Source organism: Diachasmimorpha longicaudata, chromosome 7, assembly GCF_034640455.1.
Source record: "Diachasmimorpha longicaudata isolate KC_UGA_2023 chromosome 7, iyDiaLong2, whole genome shotgun sequence".
Lineage (NCBI taxonomy): Eukaryota > Metazoa > Arthropoda > Insecta > Hymenoptera > Braconidae > Diachasmimorpha > Diachasmimorpha longicaudata.
In genome coordinates, this window is record NC_087231.1 from 6,332,957 (window position 1) to 6,352,529 (window position 19,573).

Sequence of the window (19,573 nt, forward strand, 5' to 3'; positions counted from 1 at the left end):
ACCAATTGGCCTTATTTCATGCTTCATTAATCCTCTTATCGGATATCATTATTAGTGTATCTATGAAATGTTTTGTGTGCTTCCCACAATTTTAACTGTGTGTCACATTAAATAGTGTGTGACAGTATCAGTGATGTACATTACATCGAGTTGAACGTTAATTAATTGCGTATTATTATCACATGTCAGTCATTGTCAGACTGGTGGAATATCATTGGCACCAATGCAATTCTAACATGAAACAATGTGAAATATTCAGTGACAGTGGTACAATGGCTAAATTGAGAAGTGGGCGGTTACTGGGTCGATGTACGTGTACATAAATGCATAATTTGAAGATTGAGTAAACTGGAAATGAAAAAAAATATGTACTGCAGTTGGTGTTCTCTGGAATTTTATTCAGATTTACCAGAAAATTGTTAACAACTACTTCTGAGCGTAGCGGGTGTGAATAAAAAAAAGTATTGTTTTATTCACTGGAATAAATTTATAGGAGGAAATATTGAAATCTGAAATCAAGTGGTGGAGAAACTAAACACGATTCGTGTACGTAAACATTGTTTCCAGGTAACATGTGCAACACGAAAGTTAATTAGGCTCATTTGTAGTCGTTACGGGGAGACAGAAATTCTTCAGAATTAGAGAAAATTGTCAACGCACATGTAGTCATTGGTTTTGTAAAATGTAGTTAGAACTATTGCAGTGAACGGATGAATTAATTATCGGTATTGAAAAATCATCCTTCACCTGTGGAGCCAATGAATTATTTCCATATTATTAATGAATTATTTCTTCAGGGAGAATAGAAATTGTGGTCTTTAATGGATAAATTCTATAAACTAGACCGGGTAATGTGTCTAATCGATGGAAAATAATTGACCGGTGTGACCCTTTGTACGGATTTTATTAGTAGTAAACCATGTCTTGAAGATACGCGGAGGAATAGTTCCATAAAAACGTTACCTATTTTTTCAGTAATTTCAGAGCGAAGTGCGATTGGAGGAATGTTTACGGAACTGACGCAGAATTTTCGTCGAATATTCCGTAATTTTTAAGGGATCGGGGGGAAAATGTACGATACTGCCTCGTAAGATTTCCAAGTTGATTCCGTAATCGGAGAGCGAGCTGCGAGTTTCGTTATTTTTACTGAAGTTTTCTCTCTGCGCAGCTCTAGAGAATTTCCCTGACGAATAAGAAATAGTTTGTGTGGGTTCTGGGACTGACGGCTAATCAGTTTATCTGTCCGTTAAAAATTATCTACCACTCCTGTCGATGGTAGTAAAAATATCGTCAACCGAACATTGCAAAGTTCCTTTGGGATAACGGCCGCAAGAGATTTCAGTCAGTGGCATAAAAAATAGAAGAAGGGGAGGAGGAGGAAGTTCTGAAGAGTATCTCGCTTTTTCAAATTAATCTCCAGTTGTAAGAATTTGAGTGTCTTCCAGGAATGAAAAAATATTTAGGCGTTGCAGCTGATATCTTCTCATTTTTTAAGTTTTTCAAATATTCCTGAGAAACAGTTGATAAAATTGACGTGATAAAATTTACCGTTTTTAACGTTTATTATTATTCAATGGTGCAAAGTTTCATCGCCGTTGAAAGGAATTCCCTAATTTTTCCGGAAAACTTCGAAAAAAATTACAGACCGTCATCAAAGATTTCAAAAAATAGACGCACGACTGTAAACATTGTACATCGTAAACATTGACTGTTATCTATTTGTTCTACGGTTTTCCAGAAATGAAAAAAAATGAGAAGATGTTGGCAATGTTTCTATTATAAAAAAAAACAACCATCGAGATTATCGATCTCTCTAAAGATATTCCTCATTAGTTCAGTCGTCTGAGACGATTAATTTGAATCCATAACTCATTTAATTTTGATAATTTCCATCATAATTTTCATAATCACTTGCTTTCGACCTCGTAACTCGTTAAAATTATTCATCGCTGAAATCATGAAAATGCAGCAGTCGTATTACCCACGAGAAAAGAGATCTATCGATCTATGAATCAACCGTCCAAGTTAGATAAATATTCTGCAACGTATTTTCCAAGATTCGATGCATCACACTCGCATGACTAATATCCGACTAGTTCTCGAACAACTTCCCGCAAATAGAGACTCCGTCAGAGACAAATATATTCATCTACTAGTGTCCGTTGCTGAGAAATGCGGGAGTATCGAACTAAATGGAATGGGAGTGAATCCGGAGTGGGGAATATCCATCAGCTCGTTCTTCCAAAGAGCCCGCCGCATGTCGCGCACGCAAGAAGACTGGCGCATGCGCAGTAGTCACTATCAGTGAACTGCAACAGCGCAATGTGCAGCAAAGTATTGCGCACCTTGCGCTGGCGATGCCCATAGAAAGAGCCCCAAAGTAACGCCATATTGTTAGTAACTGGTAACATGGAGTCGAAGTAAATGTGAAGTGCTTGGGGGTGCGCAGTAACAGCGAAATTTTGGTGCCTTGTGAGCAGCGATTCTATCGCATGAAAGGCCTTGCACTGTTGGGTTGTATCAGTAATGGTGGACTCGGGTGATTTTGATATGTCGCGTGTGCCAATTCTCGTTATTCTCGGCTCCACGGGAACGGGCAAATCCCGTTTGGGCATCGAATTGGCCCAAAAATTTGCTGGTGAAATAATATCTGCGGACAGTATGCAGGTGAGGTCGGGCTTAAACAGTAGGGGCTATTGGGAAGTGGGTTGTTTGATATTTTTCGTGTCTCGTGTTGTGCTTTGGAGGTTATGCGTGGGACACCTCGTGGCGAGGGGAGCACAGCTGAGCTGCACTTCAATGATACAGTAGACGATTATGGAGTTATTGTGGATATATTCGCATTTTTGTTTTTTATTTGGAAATTAGGGGAATATGTGGAGGAGGTGGGCAGGAAAAATGGAGTGATAGATGTGAAAACTGGAGGTTTTGGGCTTTGTCGTTATTCAGTGACTCAAAAATTTTCATAGTCGTTTGTAGATTTTCCTAATAAAATAATGTTGTTTTTAAAATTAGTAAGGTTTAGTGAGAAAGTAGGAAAATCCTTTCACGGAGATGAAATTTTATGAAGCAGTGAATAATAATGATGAAACTTGAAAACCAGAGATTTTTTCACGTCACTTTCATTTGTTCCTGAAAAATTTATAAAAAAGTCAAACAATGAGGGGATATCAGCAATAATCTCTTCATCTATTGAAATGCTTGTCGAATGAAAAGTAGGGCCTTCCCCTCTTTCTTCTACTTAATATAGAAACTCACATTTGAAAATAACATGCTCATTAATTATCTCGTAATCATGCTTTACTCGTATGTGATTCGCTTCAATGTTTCAAATTTTTTCATTTCAATTTTATTCTCCGATAATTTTATTGTGCTGAGATTCACACTTTGTCAGCTATATATAAGTGTTTGTAAATATTTACAAAATGCACGAACACTTATAATGATATGCAAATAGGCAAGAGGTAGGGGGAAAATATTCTGAACTTTGATTTTGTTATATCAGTTTGCGAGTGAAAATTATTATCGCCATTCGCTACTGAATATTAAGTGCATTATTAGTAGTAGTGATAATGATAATTTAATATATTTGGACTATTGTAGTTGCACAAGTGGGTTAGCGCATGAGTAGCACATCAATTGACAATATTTTCACGATTATGTATAGAAATGATCCCGTGAATTTTAGGTATTTTATAAATAACCACCACTTTGAAAAATTAGGTGTTCGTGAGAAGGGGAAACATGATGAAAGCTTTATGGATTGATCAATTGCATTAAAAGTGTCGTCCAGAAGGATCACTTGACCAAGTTAATTTTTTGTAATTACAGCCAACTCAATTTTTTGATATTTTATGAAACCCACGTTCCGACATGTGGATCAACTGCATGCCGGGTTTTGAGTTTCATTCAGATGAAAGACCTATTTTGTCTGTAATTAGAAGAGTCGATTTGGTTTCCCTTAAAGTATGGAATGGATTGAGGGAACTACATGCGAATGTAACTAATAAAATTGGGGAAAATATTCGAACGTTGATTATTGCTTGTCATTTGTGGCTGTCACGATTCCTGAAGCGAGTGTTTGTTCACTAAGATTTATAAATAATGATGGAACACATTTTTAATCTGCATATTTGCTTGTTAATTACATAGAGAAGACAGTTTCGCCAAATATTCGTTTAATTCAGAGAAGTATTCGTTTTTTTTAAATACCGTATCTCTCCAGTCGAGGTAGTCTCAAATAATTTACATTATCATCACTTCATTGTCTAATAGAATTTATTTTGGTCAATACACATGACCCCTAATCCACAGTGGCACTGACGGAGTGGAAAAAAAAGATTTTATTTGCGTAATGGATTAATCTATCACGTGATTATGGTTTCAATTGTGGTTGTGTTATAGATGGTTATCCAACAGAGTCTTATCACGCATCCCACTTCCATCAGTTTTTCAGTAGCTGATTCACGTGGTTTCAATCGGTAAGAGGACGTCGTTTTCATTCAAATGGCCCCATTGTGGCTCAACCCGTCTTCACTAACACTTTTATCACTCGCAACATAAACTAATCGCGTATGGGATTTCCGGTTTAAAATTCTTCTACCCGTCAATTTTTCGATAATGTCTGCTTCATAAGGCCAAGATTAACTGGCTCTTTGCCAATCGTCTTTCCCCACGTGTACTCATTCATTTATTTTTTTTTGTGACTTCTTTTTAGGACTCACGCAAGAATGGTATTTTAATTACGTAAATGGATGAATTATGTCTCTCAGCAGATGGGAGTTATTTATGGGGTCTGTGATGGTGGGAAAAGTTGGCAGATAAGGATATGACGAATTTTATATTCATTCCAATCTAGTTGAATGGGTTTTGGACCGTATATTTGACTTGGGAATGACATTGGTGGAGCAGATGTGAGGAAATTTCCTCATGTGTCATTGAACGATCAGGTGATGATCCAGTCACAGTAAGATGACGGACAGAGACATGACAGTAATCAGAGCAGCTCGGTCTTTGATATTTTTACGACTATGACTAGTATTTTAAGTCATTATTCGGTATTTGGAGCTGGTAGCTGCACAAAACACGTCTCGGTCTCGTCTTTCCTGAAAATCTCGAGACGAGACTGAGACAAGAGTCTGCAATTAATTTTAGAGACGAAACTGTAGTCAAGTGGAGACGATTGTCGAGTAAACAAATGGATTTTGATCATAGGTGAGGCGATCTGGTGCTACCAAACGTTCATTTGTTAATAGTTAACGAATGTATATTTAATAAATCGTTTGGCGGGGCATTCGCCAGTCGCTAACTGTTAATGAATATTCATTTGTTCATCTGCAACTCTAGCACTCGTTAATAGTTACCGAATTTCGTTTGGAATAAATAAATCGTTCTATCAGTGTACTTGACTCATTACTAATTTGCAGTACTGAAAATGGGATAATTTTAAACAATTCAAACATATAAATAACTGACAAATAAAGTCATTTTATTTTTTACGCTCGACTACAATTGATTTATATATTAGCCTTTTGTTTTTTAAGTCACTCTCCACAAATTTTCGAACCTTTCGATGACAGTCGATGACGATAATTTTAACGTATCAACATTTTACGAAAAAATATTGTAATATGTGGGAAAAGGGAACATTGAATAGACTTTTTTCCGCGTATTAAATTCTCAGTTAATTTTATTTTCCGAATAATCAAAAATCCGAACATACTTCGACATTTTATTTCTGGATTTTACGAGCACAATGTATTACAATGTGTGTGCGCCTGCAGAGGAATATGAGCGATATAGTTTGCCACGTGCTAATCGCCCACGCATGGTCCAAGCCAACAGAGATTCCGATGGAAATTGCGACCTCCATGGAAATAGATGTTTCAGATGAACAACCACTCATGTTTTTAGAAAATCACTTAGCAGAAGTTAATAACACCCTTCCCCCTCGCAACCACCCATAGCAATTTTTATCACCATTTTCATTGTTCTCAGGTTGAGTCATTGAAAATTGTTTTCGCATATTTAAACCACAAATCGCAAACCTCTGCATTCAAATGCGTTCCATACTCAAAATCGATACTCACAGTCTTCTTAATCGTTCACGTAAAAATAAATGCAAATGGCGAGAGAAACAGGAAGAGATAAATACGTGAATCTTTTCCATGATAATTTATAGTACTATTGACCCTCCAGTTGTAGGAAAGCAGAGGTGATGTGATTAAATACTGGAGGCCTTGAATCCAGAATAGTTTTTTGGTACTACGCAAGCGAAACGCTATCGCACGTGATACGCATGGAAATTGTCAAGTGTATGCTATACATATACTATATAGTATATGTGATATATATAATTGAGGGGGCCGAGTAAGATCCCCGCGAATATATTCGTTTATGGTTCCTCTTTTGTTTCGGAAAATTAAAAATGAGTGGGACAAGGAAAAATTGTATGTGAATTTCGTCTATTGCAATGTTGTGAGGAGAGGAATGAGTTGTCAATAAGTTAAATATGGAAAAATGCGGAATTGTGGAACTGGTATCTTTATTATGCCTATGAAAATGAGTCAATGATTTCAAAAGCTCATCTTTTACGACGATTCTTTCGAATTTCTGGGTTTTGAAAATGAAATATTTTTTCTTTTCGCCGTTGATTTAAATTCTATTGTCTATATTTTCTTTATATATATCCTTTCTTCATACTAGACATATTTCTAGTCGGTTACTGCCGATTCCCGAATTTTTACCAATAATTCATCGGCGTGTGATCGAAAAAAAAAATTATTTGGGGTCTGATTTTTTTGGAAAAAATACCTCTTCAAAATTGACGATTTTTCATCAATAATTTAACTCCCAATTGTGAATTTCAGGGGAGTCGTTGAATTTTTAGTTTGTTGGAATGTGTATAACGTGTAAAAAATACAAAAGACACTGACAGTTCGTTGACTCTCTACGATACACATTCACTGGGCATTGGGTTATTCTCGAAGGGCAACCTTGACTCTGTTGTGTGAACTAACTCCGCAGTTGACGAAGATTCTCTCGAGGTTATCTACGGTCAAGGATGCACAACCCAAAATTACTTCTTTCCCGGTTTCATAAACCCATTAATAACAAACTAAGCGAGTTGATCGTAAATCGGGTGAAACTGCGATTCGTTGTTTCAATTAAAATCGGGAATCAACTGGGTTTAGTTTGTAATGATAGAAGATATGCTTATCTATTTCATTTTCAATTTCGTAAGATTGGTTGACGATATCTTCAGAGGTCATTAATCCGTATATTACATAATTTGAAATTAGAATTTCTACAAAAAATACGTAATATTACGTGACCGAACCTCGAGTGTTTGAACGTTGAAGGGCAAAATGAAAATCCAGTTGTCGTAGATTATCAATTTTATGTCCTTGTTTTCATTGTTTTTAATCATTTCAAAACCAGCCACATGTGCCTTGACTCTTCGGTGAACAAACTCTAGTGATATCACGAGGTTGACTTACGAAATCATCAATTTCATTCAGACATTGCTGGTTTTTCTATTCAATTGGATGAGGTTAAGGTTATTATCCCGTAAACTATTTACTAGTCAGTTTTTATTTGTATTGTTAGAGAGAATAGTACCTGCAAAATGACCCCAAATGCAAATGTTTAACTGGAGCGTCATGGATTAGAATTTCTTTTAACCAACAGCTCGACAATTTTCCAAATAAAAATTTTTTGGGGCAGAAGCTGCGTTATGGAATACAGCAAAAAATATTGAAGCGATCGACGGTTTTGTTTTCAAGGAATAATTACAGAATGTCGAGTACTTCATTTACAAAATAATAAAAACGATAAAATTGTCTTTACTGACGTGTTGAAAAAAATATATCTCAGGAGTAGATGAGACGGGAAATCAAACATTTTCGAGAGAAATTCTTAAAGGTCGTCACGGCTCTCTATGAAAAAAATTACGTCCGAAAATGTCGAAAGTTCAATGCACACGATAACAACCTTAAGGAAAAACGACAAATTGAATGTAATTGACAAAGAATTTCAGTGTAACCGACCGAAGGAAATTTTCATCAATTTGTTTTGTAGATTTCCCCTCGTTCCCCAAAATTCAATTACGTTCCACCATAACAATTCACCCTCATCACCGGCAGTTGTGTTACGTTAGATATTCCGGGAACTCGCATCTGCGCTTTCGATATGAATCGATCATCATTTTCACAACGATAGTACTATTAACGATTTAATGGATGTAATTCATTGAATGCACTTGCTCCATTTACAAAATTCCCTTGTTCGTCTTGGTGAAGGGAATTTGATTACATCTTCACTCGGGTTATTTTGTTTCTCATGAGACTCATGAAAAAACAATTGATCAAATTGACCATTGAACTCAACGACCTCGCTGAAGCACGTGCATCTGCACCTGCGTTATTACGAAAAAGAAATCTGGAAATTTATAGGGAAAAAAATTGAATTAAAATTTTCATGAATTATGAGACTTACTATTCATCACGTACCATCGCATACCGATGTGCTGTTGACCCGAGTGGATATCTTGGTAATTAGGGTCACAGAAGTTTAATAGTAGGAATCACTGGTGAGACCTGTCAACTTTAGTTGCACCGTTTTCACAGGATCATCATTTGAAAATCTTAACTACACCCGTTAAAAAATTTTTCACAACATGTTGACGTGAAAATTATGTGATTCGGCGAATATTTCGCGGATATCGCGATATCTATATTTGATAAACCCTGTGTGACGTGACATTCGCCATCCAATTAGCCCATTCATTACCTATTAACGAACATTCATTTAACCCTATTCAATTCTACCATTCGTTGACAGTCGACGAATTTCGCTTGGCATAAATAAGTCGTTCTATCAGCGAGCAAAATATTTTCCCTCGCGGCATTTATTTCTCAACCATAAATATATCAACAGTGATTTTCCATTCCCCCCGTCCCTCCCCTCATTTACGTGCATAATATTACGACAAACATTTATACCGATATTTGACGGAATCGATGAGGCAAAAAAATCATGATTACAGGTATTGAACGCGATATGAAATGTAATTGCAATCTTCACGACACTCTAGTGCAATAATAATGATAAATATATTTTTTTGAAAATATATTTATCATTATTATTACTCCTATGCACAAGCATTGAGGTCGTTATGGCTAATGAGAAAATCAGATAGACTGAAAGTGCAGCATCTCTCGCGTGTATAATTCAAACATAAAGATGGGCCTCAGTACCATGTCAACGATGTTTCAATGGAGATATCTAAACGTGATGATCGATAGATTATTCCCTGAGAAATTTCTGCGAATGTACGTATGGTGAATATCCTTGTAACCATTTTATTGACTTACCTGTGTACATCGGACTCTGGACGAATTCTTTGGATACTAGTGTTGACGATTGATACGAGTACTTTTACCCTATTGAGTGTATGCGTGCTTGTGGTTAAAGGTCAACTACTCAAATCATAGCCAAGTTACATGTTTCACCTGGTGATGTAGCTTGACTATCAATTTAAAGGTTCTCAGCACACTTCAAGATGTCTGTTGGCTGGATGAGGGGGAAGAGTAGTTGTCCTGCAAGGTCAAGAGGTGTAGTTGTCCTACAAATTATAGGAGCATTCTATAATTATCGCCCTCGATTTCAAAATGTCATCGTTGATCGTTTTTTTTTTTGATGAGTTTTTTGATTCTCACGTGGGGAAAAATCATTGCTGATTAATTTTCTGATGACGGTTGCAGTTATGGGGAGGATCCCGATGGCAGGACTATTCAGATGACTGTGACTATCTGAACGTGGGCGAGTTATGATGTATTTGTGAGTTTTATACAGCTTTCGACGGCAGGGAAAAATTGCAATAAATACGGATATGATTACTCGATATTTAGAAATTATTCACGTTCATGGATAATTTTTAACCGCGTGAATTGTAGAATTTTACCGTTCTGATACAGATTGCTCTCACCACTTCAGTAGATTTTGCCGAGTTCGCGGGAAAATATTCTCCGTTCGCCTCCCACTTTTTGCTCGAATGTCGGATGAAAAAGAAATGGATTCCGCTTCATGATTACTTGACTTATTTAGCCATTTTTCTCCGCATGGAATTCAGGTGGATTTTTTCTTGTTAACAAGGTGTTTTTATTAGGTAACGCCAATGTATACATTATTTTCAATCTCATACACCAATACAAAAGAATTTCATGTTCTGTGTATTTGATTTGGTATAAACAGCGGTCATAAGTAGCTCTCGCGTTTGCTAGACATTTTTTTAAATCGATTATTGATTAAGAAATAAGTCTCAGGGAATCGACACCCTTCTTCGTGGAGAGTTCCCCAAATTTCGAAAATTCCTATCTCGATTTCAAAATGGACGGTCTCAAATTTAAAGCCATTATTTCGCGGCTACTTTTTTCAACTATTTACCATAAAAATTTGAACAAAGATGCGAGTAAATATTAATCAAATTCTTCGTTTATTTTGTCAAGACTTGATTATCTCATCAGATTCTACCAGTGATATCGCCACATTTTACCCCCAACAGAACCTTTAAAATCCCATAAAAATATCAATCCCAGCGTATGCTGATTGCCAAAAATGCCGCCAGAAAATTCCCACGTAACCGGTCCTCCCCACCACCGTCAACTCTCACCCAAAACAGTCATGCGTGGATAGATTTCAATGTGAATATTCTTGTGTCAATGTCAAATTACATTGTAACAGGTTCAAGTAATTTATGAGGCAATAGAGTGTCACAGCGGCACAACGTTTGATCTGTCCCTCTAACGTACGTTTAGTGGATAAATCTTTTGAGTCTGATGGCAGTTGAGGAAATAATAAGTCGCAAGCGGTTTCTTTTTAAACGAGAAATTGAGATGATCAGACCAAAGTTGATACCGGATAGGTATTCTGCATTGGGGATTTAAAGATACTGAAAGCTGCAACGCGATGAGTGAAAGGGAAATAAAAATAGTCGAGTAAAAGTGAATGAATGAGTGAAAAATATGAAAAAAAAACACTCCAGCAATAACGAAATCTCAGTGTAAAGCTTCGACACACAAAGAACGGTAGAATAATGTCTGATGAAGTATCAAAGAAAAGAGGTAGAGAAGATCGTGAGTATTTGCGGTCGTAACTACAGGGGTCAGTTTTCTCTGATGCAGTGAATGACGTCGAACAGACTCTTCATTCATTTCCCGGATGGAAATTATACCCTAGCAGTTATATTTTCTCATGATTCTTGGTATGGAGACAACAATCGTATGAAAATTATGTGGTGAATCGCGATTTTCATGGAAAAATTTGGAAATCTGTACTTGAAATGGAAATATCACGTATTTATCTCCAATGTTTTGGGAAAATTTATTAGAAGAAACTCGTAATGGACAATATCGATATCTCGAAAGTCTGTCACACTGGAGTTCCAGAATTTGCCAGAAAGTCCCAGTAGTTTTAGCAAAAATCCCGAAAATTCTCCCTTAAAAGCATTAAATATGTTCACCACTGGATTAAGATTTTTCCGAGTCCTCGCATTACAATTTTTACAGAAAATGTTTCTCCTTGTAATTCCACTGAATTCCCACTGAAATCTGTCCATTAATCTCCTCGATTTTTCCCTCCGAAATCCCATTAAACATCACTCGCGTAAAAATTACTAGTCGACAGTCCATAAAATTTCAATTTTTCTTCCAACTGTATGCATCACGATTACGACTCCCACTATAATTTCTAACGTGATCTCCATGATATATTTTCTGAACATCCCCCATTCCCCTGTTTTTGTACGAACTTTCTGCGCTATCACGAGGGTAGAACCGAGAGTCTTCACTGCATCTTGTTTCGAGGTACTGGGATGCTTTGAGCAGATGAAGTTACCCTTTATGATTCATAAAATGACTGTCGCAAGGAATATGACATAGTACTCTAAATAAACCCAGAATGGCAATTGAGATACTAAAATACACCCAGTTGTACGGTTTTAATGACTCATTCAGAATATTAATGCGCAATATCTGTTAATTACCAGTGTGGAAGACTGGATAGTTGGCGAGTTAGGAAAGGGATTTCTTCTCATCAAAGTAAAATACGTGATGCATCCTATAAAGTCATATAAGTATATCGTCGACTTAACACGTTAAAATGACAATCTCATATATTTCTTCCGCATCATTTTCATCGTTGGTTGAGCCAAAGGGATGAGCTATTTTTGACGTTAGATGCAATTAAGTTGGTTGGGTAACATCTCGGAGTTTAAAGAGACTGAAGGAAAAAAATGTGAAGAGCTGTGGGGACAGCCGGGGAGGGAGCTAGGATAGAAATTGAGAAGGGGAATTCTCAGTTACGAGGAGGAACTGAAGGAGCTAATTTACTTAGCGTTAGCCTGTAACACTCGAGGGCCTCATTCTGAACATACACTGAGGGGGAAACGAGGCAGAAGCTAATGCTTTCGCGGTTTTTTTTTAATATCATTGGTGGATGCTTCAGTTTTCCCAGAATCCATCAGACATATTTTCTCATCGAGGGTCTTGTTGGGAATTTTTCAATCGCCGTGTCATTCATGCTCAACAAGTTTTCATACTCTGATGATATTGCAGGGAGGAAGGGGGAATATTATGAAAATTGTTATGTTATTTTGGTAAATGTCTTGTCATTGCTGGGAGACTCAGCGTGGAAGCAATCTTAATTCCATCGGTTAATCCTGTATTGATCCAACTTGAGCATGCTCCATGGAAAAATACATAATTTTTATTTAACATTATTTTCCGCGTACATAATTCTTCATATGCAAAATTCATCAGTCGTCACAGCAACACGTTAACATTTTTCCTATCGATACAACACTTTTTCCTTTACATTTCAATTTCCATGCGGATTAACACAAAATTATGCTTTGCCCAACGATTTTTAATTCACCATAAAAATACCCCCACCACCACACTACTCGATAAATTTCCTCTTAAAACCGAGATAATTTTTGTTTAATTTTTCTCCGGGTCCATCCATCCCCCCGGCCCTCCGGTTTCATATTATTTGCAGGAAGTGCTAGAGTATTTAATTCCGGATTTCACAGCTTAAATTTTTAATCCACCCGTGCCATCGCGATTTATGTATCATCTGATAAATACATCTGCTGAATGTTGCTGATAAAAAAAAAACCATCGAACTGGTGTCTGTTACATTCGATGGAATTTTTCGTTAGTTCCTTGTCTTCTGGTTTTTTTCCCTTGATTCTTTTATTACACCTCTATTTATAAAGCGTTTCTCCAGTGCGCCCACAAAACCCTCACCAATATTTGATATTTTTTTTCTCCGTTGGCACATCTTTATTCAAACCGCCAAACTAATATCTACGGGGTCGAGTCTATTTAAGGTCCTTCTGGTGAGATCGTGTGGCAGAATGTACTTCCGGCTTTCAGGCGAATTAGAGTTCCTTGCTAATATGCTCATAGAATTTACAAACGAATCATTAGAAATAATTTTATATATTCAGCTGTACGTTCACTCGTCGCTTTGGCACATTAAGCACATACAAGTGTTGCCAAATAAGAGGACAGGATATTTTCGAGGCCCATTTTCTTTCCGGTGGACAGAATAATCTCTCTCTACTCCGTTATTTTTTTTTCATTCACCGTAACAATACTCCTCGCAACATTGAAACATCCGCTGTTAAGGACTCGTGTTAATCCACACGACAGACAGTCATAAGCTAAAATCCCCTCGGACAGTTGAGATAATTTGGTAAAAATGTAATAAACTTTTTATATTCTGCGACACTTCCGGTTAATAGTTGTGACGTTGGCGCCAGGCCGAGCAGATTGGAACAAATTGCTGGGGATCAATGATGATGTTGACCGCGTGATAAATGAAGTGAGACGAAGTGGAAGTCATTTGATCGTACCTGTGTTACCATGCAGTGACCAAGGTAAATCGATGAGGTGAAAAAAAAAACAAAGGGACAAGGTGGGAACGTATACGAGAAGAGGGATCAAACTGTGGTGTGCGGTTTCTACCTTTGACAAACCTGTTTTCTTGAGTGATTTGCGAATTGCAGGATCCGTGGGGAAAAGGGACTGAAATGGCGTGAATTCAGGATATAAATTGTGAATGGAATGAGTTGAATGAACGCAATGAAAAAAGAAAAATTGAAGGGAAAATTGAGCTTAAGTTTATAAACTCAATGGGGTAGATTTATTTTTTTTTAGGATTTTTCGCAGGTTTTTGTGAGGAGGCGTAATCGGCTGCAAATACCATGGAGTTGTTATGATACATTTTGTTTTGTACAAAGAAATTGACAGCTGAGTGAATCAGTGATCCCTGGTATGAGGTGAGGAATGGCCTATGATCGACCGACGCTGGCCCAGTGTCGGCCGACCGTCGGCCATTGTTCTACTAGACCGTGGCATAACGTCGTCGCTTTCTCTGTTCATATTAAGTACCTCAGAATTATCCAAATAATGGCCTAGAAAAATGGAAGATGTTTTCAAACGTGTGAAAAAAAGTAGAAAAATTATAAAACTGGTTTTTCCCATACAAAAATTATTGAAACAGATTAAAAATTTGCAATTAAAATATCTTTTTTTGGTTCTCGACTGGTTTTTTTGCGAGAGGACCAGAGATTCCGCTCGGCCATATCTAATTCAATTTCCGTTGAAAACTTTCCGTTCAACTCTTCCTCCTTTTAAATTAAAAAAAAATCGTTTTTCTGGTTTTAGATTTGTATTATTTTTCATTCATTTATGTAATCTTGATTAGAATTATTTTCATACTATTTCTCTGTAATTAGCATGGATAGACTGATAAACGAATATGTGACGTTTTTTGTGGTACGAGAATGATGGAATGCGAATGAGGAATGTTTAGAAAATATCATTCGCTTATTTTAGGGAAGGCCCTTGTTCATCTAAACATTTAGGAAGTACTCTTCAATACTATTCTATATTTTGAGGAGGGACCCCATGAATAATATGTAATTTATCCTCATGATTAATTTGCATATTGAATGCCAAAAAATTCGGGGCTCTCCTTTTCTGTAATTATACGCTCCATCAGTCATTGAGTGAAGTAGTCATTGATTACTTCTCACTAATTTTCGGAATCTGACAATCTCAGCGGGATGTCCACACTCATTGATCTCACACATCACGCAACTTGCCGCTGTGACAGCTGATACTGATTTAATTATTATAATTATATCATTAGAAGTCATTCTCAGTGGCATGATCAGAACAACTGAATCGTTAATGAATGAAATTTAAACGTATTTTTTTGGTCCCAGGTGTACAAAGGATTGGACATTATTACGGCTAAAGTAACCAAAGAGGAACAAGCATTGATACCCCATCATATGCTTGATGTAGTCGATCCACTCGTCAACTACTGTGTCGTTGATTACAAGAAGAAAGCTCTGCCGATCGTATCCTTTTGATAGAGATCACTGATATATCGACATCATTATTTTGCATCAAGATCAACCTGATTTCCTCATCAAATCCCCATTTTCTTCCTTTGCATTAACGGCATTTGATTATTAACGGGAATATGGGAGAAAAATATTGAGTCTGAATTTTTTCTTTAATGAAAATTTGTTTTTTCTATTTTATTCGTTAAGGTATAGTGGTCAACATTAAATTATGTTCCATGCGAAGAAAAATTGAGTCCAATCGTAGGTTCCATCGGGCTTGCGTGCCTAAAAAATCGCGGAACGGACTTACATAGTAATTTACCGAAAATACCCCTAAAAGTGGACTTACTTCCGCGACATACATTTCAGAAACACTACTCTGCTGATTAAAATTTTAAGGAAGTAATATGATTTGTCACGTGTTTTTTACTAGAATTTTTTACTGAAGATGATCAGTTTTTGATAATTAATGGATATAAAAGTGTAAAATATTATAGATCCAAAGATTATACTGAAGTTTTTATTGATTTCTTGGTCCGCGTAAAATAATGTTTAAAGGCAACAAGATAAATTTCCCTGAATTCTGAAGTGATTCGCCGAATATTCCACTTTCTATTCATAACGTGCATCCATTCATTCCATCGATATCCATAGTCAGTTCCACAGTTTCTGTGCGCAGTTATTAATTGAAGTTTGTGGACAGTTTGAACTTGCAACCTATGTCTTGAAAATGGATTGCAACTCTAGTCTATTCCCGAAATTCACTGAATTATTATATCCTGTTCATGTTCTAAATTAAATTCTCGGCATAAAGCAGCAGGAATAAATTTTCATGTTGCTACATTGAAAAAAAAATGAGCACTAGATATTGAATCCAGAAGAAATTGCAAAATTGCTCCTCAGTTTGACATGAGACCGGCAGTGGGTCATGTGTCAGGAGAAATGTAGGTCATTTCTCCCTCTCGGAAAGAAAAATGAACCGAAGAATTCCGCAATTTCTCCCGACACTTCATAATTATATATGAAAATTATGAACAATTTTGAATTTTCCTTCTCGACTTCTGAAAAAAAATCGCTCCAATATTCGCCTTTTTCTCCTGAATAAATGAATACATTCATTCGATTTCCATACACCACAAATATAATTATCATCATTCCCATTCATTATAATAATCCCCGATGTTATTATTATTCCAAACTTTTGATATTGCATTGAGTGTGTTCCTCAATCGATTCAGATGAACGATTTAATGTCGAGGCGGAAGATGCCAATCATCGTGGGAGGCACGAACTATTACATCGAGTCACTGCTGTGGCAGATTCTCGTTGAGGATCCCGAGGCGTCTGGGAATACGATGAGACATGATGATGGGCATTTCGTCGATCGCGAGAAGAGGGAGTGTGAGAACGAGGCTGATGATAACAATAAGGGTAAAATCATTGCTCAATCATCTGAAGTGCCACTGAATAAACATGAACGAGTGAATACGTACACATGTCACAAAAAAATGAAGTTCGATGATTCAATTGAAACGAATGAAGCACTTCACAAACGTCTATTGAAAGTTGATCCGGAAAGGGCGCGCCGATTGCATCCAAACAACAGGCGAAAAGTCATTAGGTGAGTGTCTTACTATTATCCACCTCCATTTTACGGGAGAATACAGTATCGAGTCTATGGAATTGTAACCGGAAAAGCCCATTTACCCTCGTAAGATTTGTCAATTTCTATTGAGAGAAATGCCAGGTGGAGCTTATGAATGTCGTCCCTCTTCGGGGTTTTGAGAAATGTCCCCTTTATGCTCTATCTTCTCGTCTTTCATGAGAGACCTTGGATATTCAGGACAATTATTGCGGATATATTATTCTATCTTCGATGACAGGGATCCATCAATGTTGTACCTTGAGAACGTAATGATCGGCGTGTTACGGTATCATCGCCAAAGGCATTGACATTGATGGAATGCGAATTTGTATACGGAGTTACGAAGTATCCAAGGTATTGGCAATTTTGCCCTTGGCTATAACTGAATATATTCCCGGGCTTTAACGATTCACAAATCTTGATATAACAAAGATTAATTTAGCTGGATGAAGATAGGAACTCGGTATCCAAGGAGAGGTACAGAAGGTCATGCGTATCAAATACTTCAGGAGTAAGTTAATCTATTTGGTCTTGTTTCTGGTTCTTACTTATTTTATCTCATTGGAGCGAAATGTGTGATAATGATATCGATATCCGCTAAACATGCGCCGAGAGGAGGTTAAAGGATGGTAGAAAATATTGACCCACTTCCTTGGTTTTAATACATCGAGATCTAAGAATCCGCTACGAGAGACACGATTTTCAGAACAAACCGGATGCTAGAGTTTGATGGAGATAAACTCGACTTGTCCAGCGTTCGCGCGTTTGAATAATTTATTAATTACTCGATACGATTTTGGGGAATTATTAAACAGTCAGAGGTACGGGGTAGATAATTTTGATAAAGCAGTAGATAAATTTTACTGTGAGTTACACAAAACACAAGAAGATCACCAAATCCTTGGATCATTTCTATTAAATTTTCTGTCAGTGTAAGAGCATGCGACGAATATCTTACACCAATTTATGATAAACCTCTATGCTAACCAGAGAATATATCACGCGTTGAGTTCATGATTTTTTGACTGCACATGATAGCAATTATCTTCTCATATATTTTTTTTGTATCCACTTTTTCGCCCTCCATTTACATTCAACTCTGATTATATTTTGCGCTCACAAATTGAGGATAAAAATATATATGAGGGGAGGCAGTGATGGTCGAAAATTATTACGTTGTATGCAAATTGAGCTGAACAAAATAATGAAAAATTCTTTACGGAACTGAATTTTTCTCAACTCTTTCTAGGCTTCCTTAATGTTCATGCAAATAATACTCGTCCTTCATGCCAAGTACCTCTTTTTGGTGCACACATAATCCGAAAATGCACGCGATTTTATTAGGCACGAGTCTGGCATCGTTACACAGTCCGAGCAATTATCGAATGGCTTCTGTTATCTACACGTTGGATATAAAAACTCGTACGAAATTGATGGCTCATCATGTACAATTCAACAGCTCTCGAGTCATAAGACCATGCAACCGTTGCCAGTTGTATTTATTTCATTTTTACATTTGAAATTTTCATACTTTTTCGTAGTGGAGTAGTTCATCTTCCTCTGGAGAAACCATTCGAACTCACTGGTGTGTCCAACCGTTTATTCATTATCCAGACAGGTGTGTTTGTATCTTCGGGCTTTGCAATCCCAACGCGCCTGCACGTCTGCATTCGCGATAATCATTGTCATTAGTTGGGATGGATTATCACACTGACTCTTCTTCAACCCACGGAGTTATATTTCAAGAAGCAATAAGCTTCATCGTTGGATTTTACTGATGTCATAAAGCGGCTGGAATAAAACAGGTGACTGTCACGATTCGTGATGTGTGGCAATAAAGATTAAGGAGCTGTTTGTGGGGTGAAGAGAGAAATAAAGAATGAAAAAGGGAAGGTTTGCGTGCACTCGCAAGCATAAAAGCTCATCTAATTGATTGTTACTTCGAAAATTACACCGAGTGTTATATACAATTTTAGGGAGCCAACCGGTGGTGGTAGTATCTCTTTAGTTTTATCTTCTAATAGGCAATTTTGTTGACCTCGATGGTGTTCCCGTCAACGATTGAGCTTTTGTGAAATTTTTCGCATACCAACTGACGATGAAAAAAAATTGTGAGAAAATGAAAGCTGCGTGGCTATTCGATATGTGAATTCTTGGAATTTAAATCGATACACGTAAGAGACCTCGGCTCCAAAATACACGTGCTGTGATCACGAATTTCAATAGCCTCATTAAAATTCCTGGTTTACTCAGCTCCACAAACTTTACAGTATCTATCCAACTTTTGTAAATCAATTTAAATGTAAAACGAAATATCTACATGATTATTTTATTGATGATGTAAGGGTATTCGGAGGTAGAATTTTGTGATTAAAGTGCTGATATTTTCATGGGTTAAACAAATAGCTAGAGACAGAAAGTTTTATCAAGTTTTATCATTTGAATTTACTGTGTTTAAATTTTGACGATATATTTGGACGTTCATTCAGTCTTTTGGAGGTTGATTT

At 36.9% G+C, this 19,573-nt stretch overlaps 1 protein-coding gene and 1 long non-coding RNA gene across 10 annotated transcripts in view; one reads left to right on the forward strand and one right to left on the reverse strand.

Annotated features, from left to right (window-relative positions):
• Nucleotides 1–19,573, reverse strand: part of LOC135164578 (uncharacterized) — a 173,282-nt gene that overhangs the window by 52,882 nt on the left and 100,827 nt on the right. Inside the window, exon 5 of one of the 8 annotated variants that reach the window (XR_010299328.1) lies at nucleotides 9,375–9,625. The exons of 6 other annotated variants lie outside the window; for them this stretch is intronic. This is a non-coding gene — a long non-coding RNA (uncharacterized LOC135164578). Of the gene's footprint in view, nucleotides 1–9,374; nucleotides 9,626–18,606; nucleotides 18,858–19,573 lie in introns of those variants that run through there. One more of the 8 variants, XR_010299325.1, reaches the window with a different exon arrangement.
• The window catches only part of LOC135164575 (tRNA dimethylallyltransferase), a 59,799-nt gene continuing 42,619 nt past the window's right edge, over nucleotides 2,394–19,573 (forward strand). The window contains exons 1-4 of one of the 2 annotated variants that reach the window (XM_064125054.1): nucleotides 2,530–2,667; nucleotides 4,405–4,481; nucleotides 15,296–15,433; nucleotides 16,660–17,042. In XM_064125054.1, the coding sequence (XP_063981124.1) occupies nucleotides 15,365–15,433; nucleotides 16,660–17,042 (452 nt within the window). In that variant the 5' untranslated portion in view covers nucleotides 2,530–2,667; nucleotides 4,405–4,481; nucleotides 15,296–15,364. Of the gene's footprint in view, nucleotides 2,668–4,404; nucleotides 4,482–15,295; nucleotides 15,434–16,659; nucleotides 17,043–19,573 lie in introns of both variants that reach the window. The other variant, XM_064125053.1, reaches the window with a different exon arrangement.